The following is an 18,940-nucleotide window of genomic DNA, read 5'->3' on the forward strand; positions in this document are numbered from 1 at the left end:
GGGATGGACAGAGCCCCAGTGTTGGCAGCTTTGCCAACAAGGGCAGTTGGCTGTACAAGTTTTCCCCTGAGATGTGACACCTCCACTTCCTGAACAGGAATTTGGGGTTTTTTTCTGCACTAAAGAAGCCGTCAGGAGGAAGCCATGGGCTGCTCTCAGCTATTCTGACTGATGCAATGTGCCCCCACCCTTCCCCATCACCCACGGGCAGTATTTTTAGGGTTTGTTTACCTCACTCCGTTCCAGCTCATTCTTTTTTCGGGTGACAAGGACTTCCCTCACGCAGCTGCCCAGGTGGCACGAGAGAAACCACAGCCCCTGCCTGGAGAATTTTCCCCTTCCCATCAAGTGATTTACAGCAAGTGATGGGGGACAGCACAGAGAGGGAGGTGACACACCAGTGCCATGCTCTGAGATAGCTGGGAGCAGCTGCCACCTCCCCCAGTGCCAATTTACTTGCTCCTCATTCCACTTGGGCTCCCACCCAGCCCAGATCCATTTGGCACGAAGGGCTTTCAAACCATAACTTAAAAATACACGTGCACAGAGAGAAAGGAGTGTCAGGGAAGGAGAAATGATCAGCAATGAAAAGTCCAGGGCTTCTGAGTGATGCAGGATTCCCCACAATAACGTGGAACAGGGATTGCAGGAACTACCCAGACTCCACACTGGGACTGGTTATGTAATGTAAAGCAAACCTATGTTCCCTTTCTCTAATGGAGGCCAGGATTTTTACTGGCTTTTTAAAGAAGATTTGGAACTTTAAAAAGGAAATAGGCAGCTCTGGTTGGTGAAAGGTCCTAAAATAAGTTAAATCCATCTGAGAAATACATTCTGGTTTTTGTAATAAGTTCTGTGTGACTTGGCTGCAATATTTGTGTCCCAAGTTGTGATTCTGTGTGGTTGCTTGGTGGGTAAGTTTTACTGGCTTAAGTTAGGGCTTTAAGGTGGAGTCTGTTTTCTTAACCAAGAAAATTCCTGAATATCAAGAGTTTGGCTCACAGTCACCTCAGAAGAGCCAGGGGGAATGGTTAAAAGTGCTGTGGCTCTCTGCAAGTTCAGCTCCAAGCTGTGCTCAACCAACTGCACCTTGTGCACAATCGAGCTCTTGGGGCAGGTGAGAACCTCGCTGTGGTGAGACCCAGATATTTATTTAAGGATCCTTGGGTTTGGGGTTCTGCATCTTCAGTTTTGTTGTGCTGCAGTCTGGAGATGCTTCTTGAGTCTCTGGGCCAGATGCTGAAACTCACCTTGTCCTTTCTCTTCTGGGAGAAAACGTGAGACTTTCATTGCTCAGTGAAAGCAGAAATGGGCCTTAGGTCTGGAACTCGGGTGTCAGGCTTCTGTCTGCTCGTGTTCTTTGAGTTTCTTCCTCTTTGATTCTGTGGTCACAGTTACAAGGCACTTTTGGTGAAGGATATGGGCCCCCTCTCGCTCCCCTCTGTGTGCTTTGAGGCACGAATTAACTGGGAGGTTGGGCAGGAGCATTGTGTTCATTGTTTTAGGTGCAGTTCCTACTCTCACCCTGGATGTGGGTGGTGGTTATAGCTCTCTCTGTGAGCAATTCTCTCAGTAACCTGGTGTTTATTACTGAATTTTAATTAAATATGAACAGTAAAATGCTACAGCTCAAAGGATTCACTTAAAAGTTGAGGAGTAGCCATTAGGTACATCCAGCTGTGGCGCAGCATCAAGACAGGTGGATTAATAGTTAAAATAAAAACTTCTTAACTTGCTGCTGACTTGTTTCTTTTATAATCCATCAGCAGATGAAGTAAACCAACATTTCTCTATTTAGTTTATTTTCCATGCTTTCTTTCCTGCAGGGCAGCACTGGTATGAAGTTGAGTTGACCAAACAGCTCCTGATAGAAGGATTGACAAGAACTGTACAAGGATGGAGAAAGTACAATGGAAAACCAGAAGCATTTTGTTGAAATCGCTATAATTTATTTTTCTCAGGTAGCAAAATACAGTCAGTTTTCAGACATTAGTGGGGAACCTCGGGTTGGGATCTTAGGCCAACGTTAACATGACTCATCTAAATTAGATGCAAATTTGTTCTGTCCGTTAAATTTAACCAGTTAAAGCCAGGCACTCTGACATCACCACTGCCTCACTGAGGCAGCTCAGCTGTCCTAGAGGGTGCCTCTGCATCTCATTTATGGAAGCAGCTCTGTGTTATCCTATTTGGATATTTCCTATTCCTATTTGGAATTCATCTGGTCTGTAAGGACCTGAAGACCTCTTCATTTCCAGGAGGGGAATGGCTTTTTTTCTACAGGACACAAGTACAGCTCCATGTGCTGGTGGAGCAGTTTCCTGGCTGCTGGAATAAGGTGAATGGATTCTGCATAAAAAAAGGTTCCATGGAAGCAGAGTGTTCTTGGGGTACATTCATGAACAGATTGAACTTTGTGTAAGGCAGCTTTACATATTGAATATACATTAACAAGGTATTGTTACTGATGAGGAAAACTGCAAATGTCCCCTGCTGGGGGTGTTCCTGGCTCTGGCCAAGATCATGATAGCTGTGTCTTGCCCAAATAAGGATGAGAAGGAAACCAAGGGCAAAGAGCTGTTCAGTGTCAGTTGTCACCCTGTGTTTCATGTGACAGAGAAGCAGCACTTCTGTACAGTTACCTGGGCATTGTAAACGAAAATGAGTTCAACAGCTGAGCACAGATAGGTGACACAGAGCAGAATGTCCTCTCTTCCCAAATCCCAGCCCTTGACAGAAATCCCATACGCCACAGGTAAATGGTTTATGGAGAATTTATTTAGATTTGGTGGCAGCCAGGTGAATAACTGGCAGTGCTGTCTCAGATGGAGCCAGTGAGCTCTTTCTTGGCAGGCTGATTTTAATCCTCAGTTCTCTAAAGCAATGCTCTCCAACCCAGGAACCAGAGAGTTCTCTGTGTCACTCCTGACGGATCCACGTGTGGAGACAAAGGATAAATGTCTGTTTAGTGAGTGTTTTGCTGCTCATGGCTCTGTGTGTTCAGGGGAACATGGACAAGTTTCCCCTGTCAGCCCTGGGAGCAGCTCCAGGCTGAGACCTCTCTCCAGTGGCGATGGCTCTGGGAGAGCTGTGGGATCACACAGGACAAGGACAGGGGCAGCTGCACAGAGAGTGCAGCAGCTCCTCCCCGCCGACGTTCAGCTGTCCCACCACAGCAGTTCCCAGAGCGTTCATCTGTCATCAGGAATCTTCGCTCTTCCCGTAAAAGCACCAACTGGAATTACAGTCTGGGCTCCTCCAAGGTCTGACTTTCCACGACAATCATCTGCTGCTCAGCTGCCGTGGCCCTGGCAGTGTTCAGAGCAGACCTCAGAGAGCAGAGTCTTTGTTGGTGCCGACAGCGCTGATGCTAAGCACGCCCCAGTAGCTTATGAGTGAAATACAAATCTGACTTCAAAGGCAGCTGAAGTCCTGCTAGAAGGACTGGGAAGGGAGGAGAAAACCCACATTCATATTTATCTCAAGGTCAGCAGGTGATAGCCCAGAAACAGGATACAGGCAGAAGTAAAGTGGAATTTGTACTTTACCTGACAGAGCTACGAGTGGCTACAATATTATACAAAATAATTGAAATTATGGCTAGAGTTTGTATGGGTTTCTCATTAGCTGTGGTCATCTCTCACTTTTCACGGGGGAAGGCAGAGCATTCGTGTGCTCAGATACTCCACAGCTGGGATTGTGTGCTGGATCCAGCCCAAGGCTGCGGGTGTGGGTTGGCCTTGGACTGACTCAGTGCAAGGGCATTTCTGTGGGATTGCAGAGCTGTTGTCTCGTTAAAAGCAACATCAAAGCAAGGGTGATGCTCCCGGCAGCTCAGCTCCAAACGACAGCTCTGCTGCTCTGTTTTCTCTCGGCACTTGTCGCTTTTAGGGTAAATGTTCTATTTTGAGCATTTCTTATTTTGACAGGGAACAACGAAGCTGAAGGTGAAATGACGGAAGAAATTGTAGACTCATCACCTCTCCCTTGCTTTGCTATTAGTGACAACTCCGTTGTAAAGTCTCTCCACCCGTGGGATAATGACCAGCAATCCTCACTGCTTGAATTAGGGGGAGGATTCTGGATTTTCCCCTCTACTTCTCTGCAGTGTGGCAGGACTCTGCCAGGAGTTCAGACTAGAGAAAATGTCCAAAACCATTCCAGCTCGACCAAAGCGTGCCTGGAGCTCGGCTCACGGGGAGAAGGTGGTGGTTGTCTCTGTCTCCATGGCAAAGGAGGACCTCTTGTTGTCACGGCAGGAGGTGAGCTGCCAGAGGCGCTCCTGGCTCAGGCAGCCCAGCTCCTTCAGCAGCTTGAAGAGGTCAGTGCGGAATTTGACGCCGATGAAGGCGTAGAGGAACGGGTTGAGGCAGCATCGGAAGCAGGCCAGGGTGTAGGTCACGTCATCTGCCACGTCCAGCTTCTTGCTCTCCTCGCAGGAGCTGGTCTGGTTGAAGGCTGAGATGGTCTTGGCCAGCATGACACTGTTGTAGGGCAGCTGGAAGACAACGAAGACGATGACCACGGCAATGATGACCTTGATGGCTTTGTTCTTCTCAAAGTTGCGGGCTTGGAGTAACGTTTTGATGATGATGAGGTAGCAGAAAGACATGACCAGGAGGGGAATTAAGAAGCCAAACACCATTTGGGACACTTTGATGCCGGTGTTGAAGGTCTGCAAGTCATTAGCAATGATGGAACAACGGGGATTGCCCTCTGAGTAGTTCACCCCACTGTGAACCAGCTCAGGGATGGAGAGGATGAAGGCCAGGACCCAGATGAGGATGCACGTCACCTTGCTGATGAAAATCATCCGGGGACGCAGGCGATGGGCCGAGGCAGCCTGGACAATGGCAAAGTACCTGTCAATGCTAATGGACAGGAGGAGCAGCATCCCACTGAAGAAACTCATTTTGCAGATGCAGTAGACAGCTTTGCAGGCAAAGCTCCCAAAAAGCCAGTGCTTGGCCGCACTTGTGGCCCAGAAGGGAAGGGTCAGCAGGAAGAGGATGTCTGCCAGAGCCAGGTTCAGCAAGTAGATGTCTGTCATGGTCTTCAGCCTCTTGAAGTAGATGTAGGTGAGCATCACCAGCCCATTCCCCAGCAGCCCCATGAAGCAGATGAGGCTGTACATGGCCGGGAGGAAGGCGGCACGGAAGTTACGGACCTCCTCCTTCTCACACACAGACTCAAACATGCCGTAGTCAATGGTGCTGTTGGAGTCGTAGTAATCAGTGACATTGTCCCCAGCACAGAGCTAGAAGAGGAAAGAGAAGAAGAGTATGTTAGGACAAGGACTGTGTTGGCTGTGTGGCTATTCTAGGAAAGGACCCTGGAGAGAAGTCCCAGGGAGTTCCTAAGTGCTATCTCATGCCAACATCACAAACAGGGCTGACACAACCTCGTGGCTCAAAGTACTTCCCATAAATATGTGAGGTTTGGGGTTTTTTGGGGGGCTCCAAGTGGGAATTCCACCAGAAATGTTTTGTGCTCAGCCAAAGTAACACCTGCAAGCCCTCAGATGTGTGGCAGCTTTCCAGAGAGTTCCAGGACCTGCCTCCAGCTGTGTGTGCAGGGCCAGCTGTCAGATAAAACGTGAGAAATAAGCCACCCTTCAGCTGAATTAAAACCCAGCGAAGGTGCTGGTGAGGCCGTGAGGAAGCGCAGTGAGTGCAGCAGGAAGCTGTTTCCGTGTCGGCGCGGACGCGGGGCCGGCATCTCATTCAGGCCCCTGATTTCAGTTCTGATTACTCTTGTTTCATCTTCCTACACTGCCATAACCTGCGGGGCAGACAGAGCCTGCGGTATCTGTGCCCTGCTTTTTGTGACTTATTAGTCTCCAGAAGCTTCTCCCCATCACACAGACATGAAAGGTTTCCCCTGGATACCCCCACCCTTTATCGGAGAGCATCTCGGTGCTCTCCATCTCAGCAGGTTTGGCTTTCACCACATCCTGCCAGGCTGGCAGCAGTGAAAGGGAAAAGCAGGGGCTCGTGCTTTTCACTGAGCCCCCAGGAGTCCCACGGGCTGGGGGGTGGCCACTGCTGCCGAGGGACTGTGGGCACCAGGACCCAGCCCCAGATTTGGGAGCTGGTTGTGGCACAGCTCTGTGCTCGGGGTCCTCCTTGCTGGGCCAGGGGACTCTGAGCAAGAACAGGCAGGGGAAGATGTGGAACTCTTCCTCCTCGGGCACATCCCTCTCCAGCTCTGTGCTTGGACCAGGAATTTGCAAGGAGCAGGAACAATCTGCTCCCTGAAATCAATGTCATGCACTCCTGTCTGTCCTGGAAATGCTCATTTTGGGGCTAAAAGGGGACTCACACAGCCCAGGCCATCTAAAAATCACTGTGTTTGTCACCATTTTTCTCTCCTTTGTTTTGTTTCTTTCTTTTGTTTTTCTCTAGCTGGTCTCTGCTCTCACCTCCCACCTCCCACACTGGATCCTGGGGTGAGCAGCTGTGTCCCCACACATTTCTGGGACTGTGGGTGGCTGCTCTGAGTTTTTGAGATGTCCCTTTACCCACAACACAAAGCAGCTGGATATCAACAATGTTGTTGAAAACATCTTACCTGAAAAACGAGCGGCAGGCTGAAAACAAGGGTGACCTTTAGCTGCTTGCCTAGGGAAGAAGGAGATGCTGTTAGTGGCTCTGTGGGGGTTTCCACATGGTTCTCACTTTGAAAAAGCAGTGGGTCATGTTGTCCATGGCGCGGTGAACCCTGCTGAGCCCTCACCACGGAGGAAACCAAAAGCTGGGGAAGATGCCAGCACGATAACCCAGGGTCATGTGTGTTACTGTCAGAGCACTGGTGGAGTCTCAGGAGTCTGGCCCCTCTGGCTTCACGGAATCACAGAACAGTCTGGGTTGGAAGTGGCCTCTAAAGGTCATTCAGTCCAACCCCCTGCAGTGAGCACGGATGTCTTCCACTAGACCAGGTTGTCCCAGGGCTCTGTGCAGTGAAGGCTCTGAGCTTGGAACCCTTAACTCGGGCACAGTGCACCCATTTTGATTTTATCCATCACTTTTCCCTGCAGGCAGGCAGCAGCCTGTTCCCTTGTGTCTGAGCAGTAAGGGTGCAGCTTCATCCATGTGGAAATATCCAGCTGTGAGGGCCGTAAATCCAGCCCAGCTGTGCCCTTGTGGTGCCCGGGCTGTGGAGAGGAGAGCTCAACTCCCATGGGACAGATAGAACTGGAACTAGCTGAAATTTATTGCTTGTCTCTAAATGCCAGGAGTTGGCTTCTGCTGCCTTGGGATGTGAAAAGACAGAATGCTGACAGCTGGGAGGGAAAACTGAATTCAGAGCCAGGTGTGATGGTGCAGAGAGCAATCTCAGCCCAGCAGCTCTTCCTGCTGTGGTTAGCAGGGCAGGGGCCAGGGAAAGCTTTCTCCTTGCTGGTTTTACTGATCATACCAGCATCTACCTCAGGCACTTGCCACTGAAAGTTGCTCAGCTGGAAGGTGGCCGTGAGAAAGCCCCAGGCTCCACTCTGGTGTGAGGAGGAGATGTGTCCCTCCCTGAGGGGTGCCTTGGCCCAGGATGTCCCTCCAGGCTCTGCCTGGTCCCTGCAGCCCCTCATTCCCTGTGGGATTTCTGCTCTGGGGGCGCTGAGCAAGGAGATACCTTTGGCTTTCAGCTGCCTTTTCCTCCTAGAACTCTGCCTGGCTCCTCATGGCCTGGTTGTTCATGAATGTGACTGATTCCTCTGCTGAGTGTCTGCTGGGCTCAGCTCTGCTTGCTTTCAGTTTGGAGCCTGCTGTTGTTGCAGTGGACCAGGATGACGAATTTCCACTACAGGTAACTGCACCCACTGCACCAAGTCCCCATGTTCAGTCACATGCAACAGCTTCACAAGTAACAGTTACCTGTGAGAGGGGATGTTTTTAATTGGTGAGGCTGATGTGTAAGTGAGAGATCCTCAACCACGTGTGAAAACTTGTACTGCTCATCGCCAAGCCTGTGGGAGCACCTCCCCTGAGGTCTCCTAGAGGCTCTATCTCACCTTCCCCCTTATTTTCATCTTTTATGCTCATGCAGCTGTGTGCTCAGTTGTGTTCGTCGTCCCCTCACCTTCTCCAAACCCTCCTGGGGTATCTGAGGGGTTCCCAGGAGAACCTTTAGTGCAGGTGACTAAGGAGAGGAGCAGTGCAAGGCAGGACTGAGGATGAAGTGAAGCTTCTGGCTGTTCTGTCCAGCCACTGGCTTTCAGTGTTACTTAGGCTGCAGGAAGAGGCTGGTGTCTGCTGTGGTTGTCTCCTCTTCAAACCGCTGCCCAGGCTTTTGCATAAGATACAGTAAATACACTGAAACCCCCAGGGACTGCGACCCACTCGGTGGGTTTAACAAGCACAGACTTGTGCCCTTCCTGCCTGGGATACAGGCACAGGGGGGCCCTGGCTCTGCCAGCACCACAGCAGCCTTTAGTTTCCTGTTGCACCTTCTAAATGGACTGTTTTCCCTGGGACTCCTGGAGCTGGTGCTCCTGGCTGCCTGTGGATGGGTGATGATGTGCTGTAGCTCAGCCTCAGCAGGAAATTACCCCTGTGGCGGCTGGATAAGATGCAGAGAAAAGAACCACCCTCATTCCATGGAGGGAATGCACCCACCTAAACCAGACTCCCCCAGCTCTCTGTGGCTTGGTTTGCAAAGGTCCAGCCCTGGCTTAACCTGACCAGCCCCAGCCCCAGCCCTGCTGAGGGCTCCTTTGCTCTGTTCTGTTTTCTGATCAGCCTGCGAAGGTCTAGAAAAACAGGACTGAGAACGTGACTCAACCAACTCCTGAAACAGTTCAGCCGATAACATTCCTTTGAAGATCATCAGAGGTTTCTTTTCTCTCTCCCCTTCTCAGTTGCTGTTTCAAGTGTCTTAAATGTCAAATGACTTTTCAATATGAACGAAGCCTGTGCTGTTTCTGCCCCTCTTCTGTGCCCCCACCTCAGATTACACATTTGCAAAAGCACAACCAGAGAGGCCCTGCTGCCTCCCGCTCCCTCTGCACCAGTTTGAGCACATTTGTGTCACTGGGTTCAGTCAGACTGGACAGGACTTTGCATCTCCCCAACCTGTCTTGTGGTCTGGGGCCATGGGCAGAAACAATTTCCGTGACACGAGTCTTGCCTTGCAGTTTATCAGGCAGTTTAGGTAGATTCCTTTAGTTTTTCTTTCTATTTTACATCTCCTGGCAGTTGGCTGCTGTGGGTATTTTCTTAAAAGTTTTTAAAGTTTTGTTCCTCAAAATACTAAGGAAAAAAAAAAAAAAAAAAACCCTCTCAAAAGTCCCTGCAACCAAGTTGCGCTAGAAACCTCATTTGTAAAAATACACCAAAACCCCACCAGGACAAATGAGTCAGCCTGGCCCTGAAGCCCCGTGGCAGCCCCCATGTCTCTCAGCCTGGGAGGTGCTGGTTTGAGGCCATCCTGGTCCTCAAGGAAACAGGTGGAAAGGGGAATTGAAGGGGACTGGAGGAAGGAAGGGGTCTGCTCATTGCAGGGGATGGGAACTTCTCAGTTTTACAATCTTCCTCCACAGATTAAGCCCAAGGAGAGGTAAATCATCCCTGACAGCCGTTGAGCTGTTCAGGCTCCCTCAATAGCAAAAGGAAGGGACCAGGTGTTTTTAAGCCCCAGTTCAGGTGCCCTGGGGTGGGCACCTGGGGCACAGTTCAGGCCATGCTGTGGCAGAAGGGTGGGTGAGTTTAGACAGGTAGATCCCTCCCAGTTTATCTGGATCTCCCTCAGCACCAGCTACTAATTGTAAGCAAGGTAAAAGCAGCTGCAGGAGCAGTGAATCCCATCAGGGGCACCCAGAAAGGTCTCTGACAGTGGAAATACTTGGTATCAGGACATCTGCCTGGAAGAGGAGGGAGACACAGGCCTGAGCGTGGTTAATCAGTTCACACAAATGACCAGGGCTCTTCATGAGGGTCTGGCTGCTGCTACAGCCAGAGAACAAAGCAGGAGCTGGGAATGCTTTAAGGAGCATTGGCAAAGCTGAGCAAACCTGCTCTGACCAAACCCTCGTGGTGAAAGAAGGTTTTTTTGGCCATCCAGGATTGCAAAACAAGAATTCTGGCCTCAGCCACACGTGTAGGCAGTGATTAACCTGCTCTCTGTATTTTATACATGTACCAGTTTCTGGTGCCCCTTCTCCAGCAGTACAGGAGGCTTTGGGAGGAAGAACCAGGTATTTCTGAGAAAAGTTAATCTTGCTTAAGTGATCTAATGACTATTGGCAGTTAACAGCCTGTTCTTCTCCCTTGCGCTCCTTGCAACAGGCAGAGGAAGGACACTCATCTCAGGAGTGAGTGGACCCAGTGAAACCCAGTCATGCTCTTAGTTCATGTGTTCACTGATCTATCACAGAAGAAAGTTTTTAATTATCTACCTCCACTCCTTTCAGGAAACTGTGAATCAAAAGGCAAGATAAGAAGAGAAAAGCAAGTAAAAAATTTCCTGCTGAAGTGAGCCAGTTGTGTTTTAAGGAAAGCACCATGGTGATGCGCCTTCCAGGGAAATGAAATACTCTGAAATGCAATAGTAAAATAAAAAAACCCAAAGCAGGAACTTTATCATAATCTGGTCAGGTTCTCACGAATTCTTTCTTTTCCCTGTCACGATTAACCTTTCCCAAGAGCTAAGTTCAGCTGCCCCTGGACACCGAACCCCTTGGAACAAGCAGCCCACAAAGTGCCCACAGGATGATGCAGAGGCCAAAAGTTTAAACGAGAAGAATGATGTATGGTGGACAGGTCCAGCTGGGCGTTTGTTTGGATGCAGGGATTCCAAAATCCAGGAATTTCTGGAAATCCATTGATTTCCAGGGGCTCTGAGGAGACGTCCAGGAGAAAGAAGATTTGGTCCATTTCCCTGCTCCTGCCTGGAGGGTTCTGTGGCACCTGCCTCCTCTTTTCCCTGCATCCTCCAGAGCTTCCTGCATCCCTGGAGCATCTCCAAAATTTCCTTTATTCCCCAGAACTTCCTTCATCCATCCCCCTGCCCGTCCCCAGTGCCTCCTGCATCACCAATGCATCCTGCTTCCCCCACTGTTACTGCAGATATTTTTTAACAGAAATAATTTGCAAAACACTGGATGGACTCAGCGAATGAACTCAGCTCCTCTTGCTCCCAAATTCCTTCATTCACTGAATTAAAATGTTGCCAGGGAGAGTGTTCTCGCTCTCTTTCTCTTTTTTTAAAAAAATAAGAACACAGAAGAAAAGGTGTGATTTATGCAAGATTCCATTTGCTTTGGAACAAAAGGGCCCCTTAAAATTGCCTCCCAACCGCTTTTTTTATGTTTGCTTCTGAAGTGATTTGAGGTTTTTGAGTTTCTAAAAGAGAACTGTGCATTTATTTTTAATAGTAAAAATGAGGAAGATGAAAGTCTTTTTAGACTGTTTAAATACCCTGATAAAGTGCTCCACTCCTGTGTCACAGGACAGGGACTGGACATCATTAATAAAGCCGAAGACACAGCCCGAGGCTGCAGCCCAGGTACTCACCCCCATCCATGGTGTGGTTCCAGCAGGATCCAGTCACAGGGGTAGTGAGAGCATCACCCACTCCAGCGCTGCCTCCCTAGCTCCTGCCAGGGACCCTCCTTGGGGAACTCTGCTTTTATACTTCCTGCACCCCTGTGAGCAGCTCACGGGCACCCTGATGTCACTGACATTTAGTAGACCCTCCTCCTCCTGCTTCTCATGTGTTCAGAGCCGTGCTGAGCTCTTGGGGTGCTCAGGTGCTGCCTTGACGTGTTCTACACACCCAGAGCTGTTACTGACACTCAGGGAAGTGAAGTGGGCTCTGCTTTTGGACTCACACATGAGGAATGGTCTGTGGTGAAGGAAATGGGAAGGAGGTTCTTTCTTACCTTCCCTCTCCAGCAAATCATGCTTCATCTGTGGAGCTCTCAGTGCTGGAGGAAACAGAGCATCCCATCCCATCCCATCCCATCCCATCCCATCCCATCCCATCCCATCCCATCCCATCCCATCCCATCCCATCCCCCAGGCCTGTTTTGGGAAGGGTGTTCAGGATGAAAAGTCTCAGTGCACAGGACCTTCCATGACCAACAGCCCTTTGTCCTTCTCCCTCTCTCCACTGTCAGTGGCTCAGTGACTTCTCTCCTCTCTCTTTCTGGGTATTTTTGTCTTCCCCAAGAGGCTCTGCACTTTGTCAATGTCATGCCTTCCCCCAGGGCAAACCAGTGCCTTTCATTTAGGACTCTGCTCTTGGAACAGACCCCCCAGTTAGAGGGGTTGTTTCTCAGTCAGAAACATCTCCAGCTCCTCACAAATTCGCTTTCTTCCTAAACCAGGCTCACCTAGAAATTATGCCTTTTGCATCTTGTCCTCTCTGTCTTTTTATGCTATGTCAGTGCTGTTATTGCAGCCAGGTGGAAAAATAATTTCCATCAAAATTTCCAAAATTTCCAAAAATTGCCATCACAGGACGGAATCTCAGCCCAAATTTAATATATCTGAAGCTGAGGGTAGTTTTGAGGCTCCTGTGGATTGGCTTAGGTCCTTTATGAAGACTCAGATCCAGTTTCAGACCCTCCTTTGACATGGTCCCAGCCCAACTCAAAATCCTTCCCAGTGCCTCCCTCTCAGTGGTGGTGTGGTTCTGAGCCCGTTCTGGGGTACTCAGGGAACAGGATTTGGGGGTTCTCAGGGTCAGGATTTGGGGGTTTTGGGGGCAGTGTGCTGAGGCAGGAGAACTGTGAGGCTTTTTCTCTGCTCACACAAGGTGACCTTCACTCGCCTTGGTGCCCTCGGAGTGCGCGGCGCTGACTCCTCCGCACCTCGCCTGGCACTTATCTCAGTCAGCAGAGTGCTCTTCACGTCTCTGCAGCTATTTATTGCTCTCTTTGCCTTTGCTCATCAGGTACCCAGGCAGGTACACTGCCTCGAGAGCTTTATCTCCTAACCACTTCCTCCAAGGAGGACCTGAGATGAAAGACTTCTCTTGGGTACCGGCACAATACCCGGAATCAAGGGGTGTAACAGCTCTGTGGAGACCGTATACAGGGTCACAGCCCTGCCTGGGGAGCCGTGGGTGTGCAGAGGGGGCATGGGCCCCTCTGGGTGCTCTGAGCTCACCCTGCCCTGGGGAGAGGCAGCAGGCACAGTTCTGGTGGATCCATCCCTATGTCCACGCTGGCTGAAGCCAAAGGTGAGAGAGGGGAGGCAGGCAGGTGGTTTGCAGCTTGTTTTCTGCCCGTGGTCTCAAGATTCAACTTCAAAGTTTTGGTACATGCCAGATTCTGTGTTGTTAGAGCCCATTCAAGCAAATGTTTGTTCTTAAAAATAACGGGAATATTTAGAAGAAATAATTTGCTCTCTGTGTATGACACTGAATTTCCTGTACAGTCACGTTTTATACCCAGGGAGTTCTCAGAACATTTATTAAATCTTTGCTTAATTTGATTGTGTATATTTGCAGCCTATTTCACACCTGGGCGGTTCCATCTCTTTGAGACATTACCTGAACCTGGGCATCCCATGAGCTGCTTTTCACACAACTGTGATCCTGTGTGAGCAGACAGACCAAACTCAGTGCCAGACCTGAGCTGTGCCCAATGAAAACCATTGCACTGTGCTACTAGAACCTATTTGTTATTCCAAAGTTAATTAACTATAGAAAAAAAAATCAAATTACCAGTTATTCCAGTCTCTGGGCACCTCTGCTCTCCTCCTGCACTCCACTCCAGGAGAGTGGAAGTCAGTGATTTAAACCTGCTGCCCAGGCTGCAGCCGGAGCTGGCTGGCAGCTTTCATCCATAAACCTCTCAATGAAAATGCAGCTCCTGATAAATTCCACAGGAAGTTGCTCAGATTTCAGTTTAGTTCTCATTGGTCCCACTTGAACTGAAATATTGGGTTGAACTGAATGGAAGTGTGTAATCTTGAATTGTCCTGACATTAAATTGCAACTCACTCAGCAGTGGAACATCACAAGGAAGTTTAGCTCTGTGCTTCACATCCCTGGCCTGTACGTAAAACTGAAATTCCTGTGGGATGTCCCAGCTCAGTCTCACAGTCACCCTGAGGTGGGAAAGATCCCAGAGCTCCAGGAGAGGGTTCCCAGGCACCACATGCAGGCAGGGGGACCTTGGAAATCAGACCTCAGGGTTTTGCCTAAGGAGGTAGAATTCAGTCTGTGAGAAACACAACACAGGATATTCTTACACAGTGAGTTCAAAACTTTTTGGTATTTCCCAGCAGTTTTGCTTTAGGTGATTTGAGATGGAAACTCCGGCTCCATCCCCCTGTTCTGCCCTTTGGCTGACATGAACCATGGGAAGGTTTGTCCCCGTGGCTGGAGGAAGCCAGGAGTGCCCAGATAGAAGTGTTGGTGAGCTCAGGGTGGACCTTTCCCAGCTGTACTTCCCGGTCACCTCCTTGCACTGACGTCAAGGAGGGACCCTGACATCTGTCCTGCTGCTCCCAAAGCCAACCCCAGGTGCCTGGTGCTCCCAGCTCTGGCCTTGCTCTTGCCCAGACCCCTCCTCTGACGTCTGGGGACATCCAGGGGGGTTTGTGGTGGAAGTCAGCAGGGTCACTCCAGGGAGGTGTTGACGTTGTTGTTCCTCAGGCAAATATAAAATAGCAGAAGTGAAATCATGAGTAAATTCCTGACCTTAAGAGTGGTACCAAGCTGGGATTCTTCACTCAGCAGAGTATTTCGAGCGGGTGCAGGGGATGCCCTCAGAAAGATCTTGTGATTGTGATCTCACCACCAGGTTATTAACAGATCTTTATCCTCTGCAGGGAGGAAGCAATCTGTGCAGCGCCAGCCTCTGACTGGGATGCACAGCTGCCCGTGGTGGTCAGCCACAGCGCAGAAAGGCACACCCAGTGTCACTGGGAATTTGTCTGGGAATTCATCTGCTTTGTGCCCAGATCCTGTCCTAGGTGATGGCCTGGCTCTCCAGTTCCTTTTGTGAGGAAAAAAAAAACAAAACAAAGTGGCATCTGCCCTCACTAAGATGTTGGACATCAGCAAGAATTTCTTCATAGGCAGGGTGGTCAGGTATTGGAAGGGGCTGCCCAGGGAGGTGGTGGAGTTCCCATCCCTGGATGTGTTCAGGGAATGACTGGATGTGGCACTCAGTGCTCTGCTCTGGTTTGGTAACGTGAGGATTGGTCGCAGGTTGGATTTGGTGACCTTGGAGGTCTTTTCCAACTGAAGTGACTCTATGATTCTATTCCATGAAAGCAACTTCCCTCATCCTGGAGCCCAGGAATTGAGACGTGAGGAGGGAAACAGACCTGGAGATGTCAGTGGGGAGGGGTCAGACAGGCAGGGACAGCGACACTCCCCTTTCCAACCCCAGGGTGAGAAGGGCAATCCAGGTCATATGCACTGCTGGTCCCTCTGTCCCTCAGGGCTGGGCTGGGCAGCTTCCCATGACATCTGCTGCCTCGTGTCTGCCCACACTGCCCGGCTGTATGCAGAGGGGCTGTGATGAACAAACACATCCTTTCTGGCCTGAACATGAAGGAGACAGTGGTCACCTCAAAATGATGGGTGGGAAAGGAGAGGTGGTTGAAGATCAGCTCCTGGGATGTTATGGAAACTGTGTCAGGAGGGGCATAGGAGCACCAGCTGTGTTTCGAGATGTTTTGAGCCTTCTCACCCAGATGGGAAAATTCCAGGCAATTCCCACAGGATATCAATCACTAATGAGCAGTGACTCATTAGAGACATAATAAGATATGGCTTAGGAAGATAAAAGGATATTGATTAAAGACATAAAGCGTTATGACCCTTAAAAATAATTGAGAGTTGAAGTGTCCCTGATCATCCAGCAAACATCACTCCTGCGAGCTGTCTTCCCTTGTTCAAAAGGCAGAAGGTTTCACACTGATCTGCTGCTGCCTTTGGATGAAAACTGGATCTAGAAAGTGGAAATAATCCCATCAGTGTTTGCTCCAAGAACAGCTCATCCAGCCCTCTCTGTTATAGATTTGGCATTTCTCATCCCCGGGATTAAAAAATTGTAATAAGCCCATGATAATGTGATTTTTCACTCAGTTTCTGGTTTTGTTACTGTCACTCTTTCTGGTTTGGCTTTCCCCACCCTGAAACTGGTGCCAGAACTAAAATGCCTTTTTCTTGCCTTTTTTAACAGAATCGGGTGATGAAAGCAAATTGAAACTGGTTGTTGACAGAAATTAGTGACTTCTGGAGTCACAAGTGAAGATTTACGTGACGATTTTGAACAAAACAAGACACCGGCCTGATACATGTAAAACCACTTCAAAAAACCCCTCGAAGACTGTGGAAAAAGAAACGTCAAAGTGAAAGAAGGGAACTGAGAGCACAAACAGCAAGACAGACCTGAAGCAGGATCTGGGCTTTCAGATTCCAGTGCCTGATCCCACTTGGTCATCAGATCCTGCTGGGAGAGGATTGCCAGTCACTGTCAGTAACACTCTGCCATACACAGGGGATTTCAAAAGCAGAGATCCAAGCCCTGGATTCAAAGTCTTGAGCAGGTGTTGCAACTCCTTGAAAGCATGAACAGCCTTGGCTGGAACAGTCGAGGATGAAACTGGAACTTGCTGGGTGCCTGCCTGGGAGAACACGTGGAATTCCAGCCTCTCTGACTACCTGACGTGAGTGAGCCCCACTTCTGCAGTGCAGCACCCACAGTCCATACCCAGGCACCTGGAGAGCTCAAAGCTGCACATGAGCAACCTGTGAGCACCTCACCTGATTTGGCAGATGGGTACAAATGCCTCACGGTGTGAGTTGGTACAACTGCATCTCACAGTGAGCTGGTACAACGAGCAGCTCTCAGGGTGAGGGGAGCTGAACTCCAGCTGGGAGTTGAGTCTGTGTAAAGCCCTGAGCAGTCACACAGAGCATGAGCTGGCCACAACTGCTGCTGCTGCTGGCTGCCACCGCCGATCCTGTACAAGAAAAGCACTTTACAGTCACGTTTGCTCACGTTTACAGCCAAGGGCAGGGCTGCGTGTCCTTCAGGCAGGTGGATGGGGACTCCTGGTGGCAGCGCCTGCTGCAGCTCACACACCTCTGCCAGCACATCACCTGCACCAATTCCATCTCCAGTCTGCCATGAGGGGTGTTTTCCTCCAGTATTCCAGCGCTTGGGACTGCGGGGAACACTTGTCAGTTAAGGGGATGAAGGGAGGTCACACAGGGGCAAGGACACCACACTGCCGTTTTGGTGGCAGTGGCAGCATGGTAGGGGAAGTGTTTGGGTTGGTGGATGATCAAACATGCTTTGAGTAGCTTTTGATAAATTGAGGGGAAAAAAAAATCCAAAATAGCTTTTAAAAAAAAACCTGAACAGCAAAGGCCCCCTGGCTGGAGGTTCAGGGCAAAACCTGAAAGAAAAGGAGAAATAAACCATCCCTGACTCCTTGGGACAGGGCAGGCACAGAGGCTGCACTTGGAGCAGGTGGGAAATGGAAAAGCACATCCTGGGATAGAGGAGGGACCTCGGCAAGAGCCTGAGCAGGGCGAGGCTCTGCCCCTGCTCCCTGTGCTGCCCACCCACACCTCCCCTTCTCAGGACCCTCCTCAGCCCCAGTTTATCACCACACGGGTGTGGATGTGGGCTCCCCCACCAGGGGCTCTGGACCTGCTCCCCCAGGCCTCCCGAGGGCAGGGTTCAGGGTCTCTGCTCCTGCCCTGCATTGCTGCAGCACAGGGCTCTGAGCAGGCTCTGGCTCCCTGACACCCACGAGCTGCCCCAGCCACCCCCTTTGCACCCAGTGTTCGGATTTGCTTTGATATTTTATTCCTGTAAAGCTCCTTTAATCTGTTTTATTTCTTTCTGTCACCAGCATAATCCTCTCTTGTGAGCAGCGTCTGCAGCTCGTTTGGCTCCAGGCAGAGCAACTTGGCAAGACTTGTCCAGGTGATACACAGGTGATTTCTTACAATTAAAAAAAAAAAAATCAAATCCCCAACTTTGTTTATTTCTCTAGAAGCCTTTTTTTCTTCTCTGAAAGTTCAGCTGCAGCACAAATATGAGGCTTTTGTCTTTCTGGGAAGCCAAGCTCAGTCCTGTATGTAGGTGAGGGGTTTGCAAGGGATTTGGGTGCACGAAGCTCTCAGAGACCTGGGCTCTGGGTTCACTTTACCTGGTGAATCATTTCTGAACAACCTCACAAAGTGCCTGCTTCATATTTTAGCATCTAAATCCCTTTCAAAACTTACCCTTTGGGCCTGCTTTGTGCTATGTACCCGTTACTCTGTACCAGCTTTGTAGGTTAGAAGATTTTTGGAGTGATAAAATCTAGTAATTGCCTAAACGCAAAAAAACCCCCAAACCCCAACAAACCCGTAAACCAAGAAAAAACTTTGAGATCAGTTCTTTTTTTAACCCAGGCTCCTTAATAACTTTTACTGAGTGTGTTTTTGTGGTGAGATAAAAGCATATTTTTGACAACGACCAAAAACAGACGACAACCTTTGCCTGCAGAGCAAACCAGCAGCAGCACCATGGTGATGTCAGAGGTCACAACGGCTGAGTCAGACTCAAAACCCCCTGGTTTTCTTGAAGAGAAAAGCAAACCAAAGAAAACAACTCCCTCGCACGATGCAAGGCTTGGATTTGTCTCTTCGCTTTGGTCCCCCGAGGGCGTGAGGGACTCACCAGCTCTCAGCACCCCATGGGGGATGGCTGCAGCCCAGATCTCCAGCCTGCACCCACCACCTGCCAGACAGGGCACCCAGGGAGCAGAGCAGCTCCAGAGGGACCAGCAGCAAAGCACGAGGGCTCTTCCTCATGGGAGGAAGGGTTCCTTGCCCTGCTGGGGACCTGCAGGTGGCCACAGGCTCCATCAAGAACATCGCACTGAGGACCTGTAGGAGTACCCAGGACCCACCAGCTCCAGGTTGCTCTGAGGAAGGGCTGCTGCAGGAACCAGGTTTCTCCTGAGGTCTGTCCCTCTCCTGT

The 18,940-nt window shown here is 50.0% G+C and overlaps 1 protein-coding gene across 1 annotated transcript; it reads right to left on the reverse strand.

Moving 5' to 3' along the window:
- Positions 1–1,927: 1,927 nt before the first annotated feature.
- Positions 1,928–11,564, reverse strand: CCR7 (C-C motif chemokine receptor 7). Its single transcript, XM_066336639.1, has 3 exons — positions 11,505–11,564; positions 6,571–6,620; positions 1,928–5,257 (listed from the first exon to the last, which is right to left on the reverse strand). The coding sequence occupies exons 1-3, from the start codon at positions 11,512–11,514 to the stop codon at positions 4,193–4,195; spliced, it is 1,125 nt and encodes a 374-aa protein (XP_066192736.1). The 5' UTR covers positions 11,515–11,564; the 3' UTR covers positions 1,928–4,192.
- Positions 11,565–18,940: the final 7,376 nt, after the last annotated feature.

Source organism: Sylvia atricapilla, chromosome 27, assembly GCF_009819655.1.
Source record: "Sylvia atricapilla isolate bSylAtr1 chromosome 27, bSylAtr1.pri, whole genome shotgun sequence".
Taxonomy (NCBI): domain Eukaryota; kingdom Metazoa; phylum Chordata; class Aves; order Passeriformes; family Sylviidae; genus Sylvia; species Sylvia atricapilla.